The 4468-nt window shown below is 44.2% G+C and overlaps 1 protein-coding gene across 1 annotated transcript; it reads right to left on the bottom strand.

The window, feature by feature from the left end:
- Window positions 1-607: 607 nt before the first annotated feature.
- Window positions 608-1862, bottom strand: LOC103283408 (glyceraldehyde-3-phosphate dehydrogenase-like). The gene has a single exon (XM_008138686.3). The coding sequence runs from the start codon at window positions 1799-1801 to the stop codon at window positions 800-802; it is 1002 nt and encodes a 333-aa protein (XP_008136908.2). The 5' UTR covers window positions 1802-1862; the 3' UTR covers window positions 608-799.
- Between the last annotated feature and the right edge of the window lie 2606 nt (window positions 1863-4468).

The raw sequence follows: 4468 nt of genomic DNA, 5'->3' as shown, positions 1-4468 counted from the left end.
ATAATTCATGCATTACTTTTATTTTTTTATGTGGATGACTATATCACCTGCAAAATAATGGACTTTCTATTTCTTCCTTTTCATCTCTATTCCTTTTCTCTCTGCCTTTCTGCTTTGGTTAGGACATCCACTACACCAGTGAATGGAAAAAGTTGCTGTGGCTACCCTTGCCATTTCATTAATGCCAAGAGTAAGCTTTCACTGTTTTATGAATGAAATTTGATGTTTTATTTTATACCTACCCATTGTCAAATTTAGAAAATTCTATTCTTAGTTTTCTAAGAGTTTTATTACAAATTAGAGGCCTGATGCATGAAATTCCTGCAAGAGTAGGCCTTCCCCCAGCTGCTAGCACTGGTTTCCCTGTGGCACCTGGGACCCAGGCTTCCTTCTGGCTGTTGGCAGGCACCCGGGACCCAGGCTTCCCTCGCAACCCCGGCCTCGTCCGAAGGTTGTCCGGAAGGACATCTGGTCGGACGACTGGTCTAATTAGCATATTATTATAGATAAATGATGCTTTATCAAATGCATTTTCTGCATTTATGGAGATAATCATATGATTTGTCTCCTTTATATTATTACTATTATATATATATATTTTTTTGGCTGGGTACAGTGAACTTTATTGATGGTGCACGACAAAGTAGGGCTCCCTACGCCCCTCCCCTTCTTCAGGGGGTCTGGGATGGAAATGGTGGTCAGGAGATTCTCAGTGTGTCGGGGGACTGATCTGGGGAAGGACTCCCCAGCAGCGGAGGGCCTCTCTTCCTCTTGCTGGGGCTGGTGGTCCAGGGGGCTCTTACTCCTTGGAGGCCATGTGGACCATGAGGTCCACCACCCTGTTGCTGTAGCCAAATTCATTGTCATACCAGGAAACGAGCTTGACAAAGTGGTCATTGAGGGCAATGCCAGCCCCAGCATTAAACGTGGAGGAGTGGGTGTCGCTGTTAAAGTCGCAGGAGACAACCTGGTCCTCAGTGTAGCCCAGGATGCCCTTGAGGGGGCCCTCTGACGCCTGCTTCACCACCTTCTTGATGTCATCGTATTTGGCAGCTTTCTCCAGGCGGCAGGTCAGATCCACAACCGACATGTTGTGGGTGGGGACACGGAAGGCCATGCCAGTGAGCTTCCCATTCAGCTCATGAATGACCTTGCCCACCGCTTTGGCAGCGCCGGTAGAACCAGGGATGATGTTCTGGGCAGCCCCGCGGCCATCACGCCACAGCTTCCCAGAGGGGCCGTCCACGGTCTTCTGGGTGGCGGTGATGGCATGGACTGTGGTCATGAGTCCCTCCATGATGCCAAAGTTGTCATGGATGACCTTGGCCAGGGGGGCCAAGCAGTTGGTGGTGCAGGAGGCATTGCTGACAATCTTGAGGGAGTTGTCATACTTGTCATGGTTCACACCCATCACAAACATGGGGGCATCCGCAGAAGGGGCAGAGATGATGACCCTCTTGGCTCCGCCCTTCAAGTGAGCCCCAGCCTTCTCCATGGTAGTGAAGACACCAGTGGACTCCACAACATACTCAGCACCAGCATCACCCCATTTGATGTTGGCGGGATCTCGCTCCTGGAAGATGGAGATGGACTTTCCGTTGATGACAAGCTTCCCGTTCTCAGCCTTGATGGTGCCCTTGAACTTGCCATGAGTAGAATCATACTGGAACATGTAGACCATGTAGTTGAGGTCAATGAAGGGGTCATTGATGGCGACAATATCCACTTTGCCAGAGTTAAAAGCAGCCCTGGTGACCAGGCGCCCAATGCGGCCAAATCCGTTCACTCCGACCTTCACCATCGTGTCTCAGGGTTGTGGCTGCTGGCACAGCGCAGGAGGAGAGGCTGTCTGACGAACAGGAGGAGCAGAGAGCCTGTCTCCTTTATATTATCAAAATGGTAATTAAACCTTGTATTCCTGGAGGTAAACCCAATTTTGTGATTATCTGCTTTATTTAAAACTGAATATGATTTGCTAATGGTTTGTTTAGGGTTTTTGTATTTCAATTCATGAATGATATTGGCTTATAAATTTTTCCCTTTATTTTTTTCAACTATTATTTATGAATTACATGTAATCTTGACTGCTTGCTATGATTCCACAGATCCCTGTGGTTCTGTTCTTTTTATTTTTAACCATTTTCCCTCTCTGTTCCTCAGACTGAATAATTTCCATTGGTCTGTCTTCAAGTCTCTGACTCTTCCCTCTTTCATCTTCATTCTGCTATTAAGTTTGTCCAGTGGAATTTTTATTTCAGATATTGAATTCCTCAGTTCTAGAATTTCCATTTTCTTCACTTTACAGTTTCTATTTCTCTGCTGAGATTTCCTATTCCTTCATTACAATCATATTTTTCTTTACCCCACTGAGCATAATTGCAATGGCTGCTTTAAAGTCTTTGATATTTCCAACATCTGAGTCATCTGGGATTGGACTTCCTCATTGCTGTTTCTCTTAAGAGTAGATTGTATTTCCCTAATTCTTTGAAAGTCAAAAAAATTTGGATTGTATCCTGATGTGGTAATTGTTATGTTGTTGATTCTGGAGTCTGTATTCTTTCACATTTCTCCAAAGAGTGTTGAAATTTTGTTCAAGCAGGATTCTAATTGGTTAGACTTCAACGGCAAGCTCTGTCTTGCCTATGATGGGTGGAGGCTTAAAGCTCAGGTCTGATCTTCTATTTTAGGGGGACTGCTTACCGTCTGCCTTATGTATGTGTTGCTCAGAGGTCAGCGTTGGGCAGAATTTACACATAAGAATTTGGGATTCTCCTTCATAGGCTTTCTCTTTTCAAAGATTCTGTCTCACTCTCTGGAAGCTCTTTTTACCCCAAGTTCTGTCCCTGGCTGCTCAGGACAGAAGGATGGCTGACTTTCCTTCAGAGTTGTAGCTGCTCACACATGCCTCATCTGCAGTCTACCCCTAGAACCAAGCTGTAAAAACAACACCCAACACCAACGGAACAAAAAACAAACAGGAAATTCATTTCACACTGATCATGTCTTCCAAATTTTAACCTCTCTCCAAAATGTGCTGCCTTTTGTTCACTCTGCAGAGATCTCAGTGAGTGAGTTTTTACATTTTATCTGGTCCGAGTTTCCATCTATTAGGAGTTTACTCCTCTCTGCTGCAAAGAAACTTTTCCACATCCTAAGTTACCAAGTCATGCTTTAAGAAGAAATGTTAGCTAAAAAGACACTTAAAATATAGTGACAATTGCGAGAGGTAAAGGAAGCCCTGGCGTTACACGTTCATTGGTGAGAGAGTAACAGTGCGTCTGCCCATTCCTGTCGCAAGGCCACAGCTGGCCACTGTGTTCACAACCTTCTTAGGGTTGTTCCTAAAGGCAAGACTATGAATAAACTGGGGATCATTCTGTCACAAGCTCTTCAGCTGTCCCTCACAGCGGCTTAGTGTACATCACTGACCTCCAGCCTGGAGGACTAATCCCTCTGAGACAGCTCACAACTTCTGGCTTTTTCATGGCCAGCACGGTCATCAACAAATTAATAATGTTGCAGCAACAATTTCCCAGAGCAGACATCACTTTAACGGAGCTTTCTAGGAGGCAGAGGTCATTTACCTCAGAGACACTTCACAAACATTCGTTACTGCATTTTTGTTTTGAAGGATGGAAGGGCGAATTGCCGGGAGGCTGTACAAATCACTGTGGTTAATGTGCGGAGGGAAAAGCAAGGCCCCTAAGAGTACAAATGGCATGTTAGAAGGCACCTAATGATACACTGGATAGGATGCTGAACATATATAAATACGAAACTTGTCAGAAACATTATGTTTTTCATTGTTCCCATGTTTACTAAGGAAGTAATCACAATAAAACTTGGCAAGTCTGAAAATGTTCCAAGATTCTTAAATTGGCCTGTATTTCTTGTAATGATAGTTATGGGTAAGAAATAATGTTCATGTTTGTGAAAGGAGGTTGTGCCCTTTAGATCTCAAATCTTCTGCGTGTGTGTGTGTATGTATGTGTGTGTGTGTGTGTGTGTGTGTGTGTGTGTGTGTGTGTGTTAATGGGCAGCTTTATGTCATGTTTAAATATTTTTAAAGCAGTGTTTCTCAAAATGTGGCCTAATGGCACCCTGCATTAAAATCTGTGGTGTTGCTAAAGAGGCAAATTCCTAATCTTACTGCAGCCCTAGAGAATGAAAATCACAAGTAAGGAGAATAGAGAGATCCTGTCATTTTGCTTTTTTGTCAGCTCCACCGGCTGAGTTCCATGCGCATGAAAGAGAACTATGCAGGCGGATCTCGCTTTATTGTACTTCACAGGTGTTGTGTTTTTTATAAACTAAAGGCAAGATCCTCCCCCAGCAAAATGATTACAACTCACTTGATTGCCATACTCACTTGGTTAGGGTGGTCTGGAACCAAACCCACAATAGCTCTGAGGTATGCCTGTATCAGAGTCTCAGAAAGATATTATTCCCCATAAAGATGACAGCAGAG

This window comes from Eptesicus fuscus, chromosome 11 (genome assembly GCF_027574615.1).
Source record: "Eptesicus fuscus isolate TK198812 chromosome 11, DD_ASM_mEF_20220401, whole genome shotgun sequence".
Lineage (NCBI taxonomy): Eukaryota > Metazoa > Chordata > Mammalia > Chiroptera > Vespertilionidae > Eptesicus > Eptesicus fuscus.
Note: the sequence above shows the minus strand (reverse complement) of the source record. Positions and strands in the feature narration are given on the sequence as shown.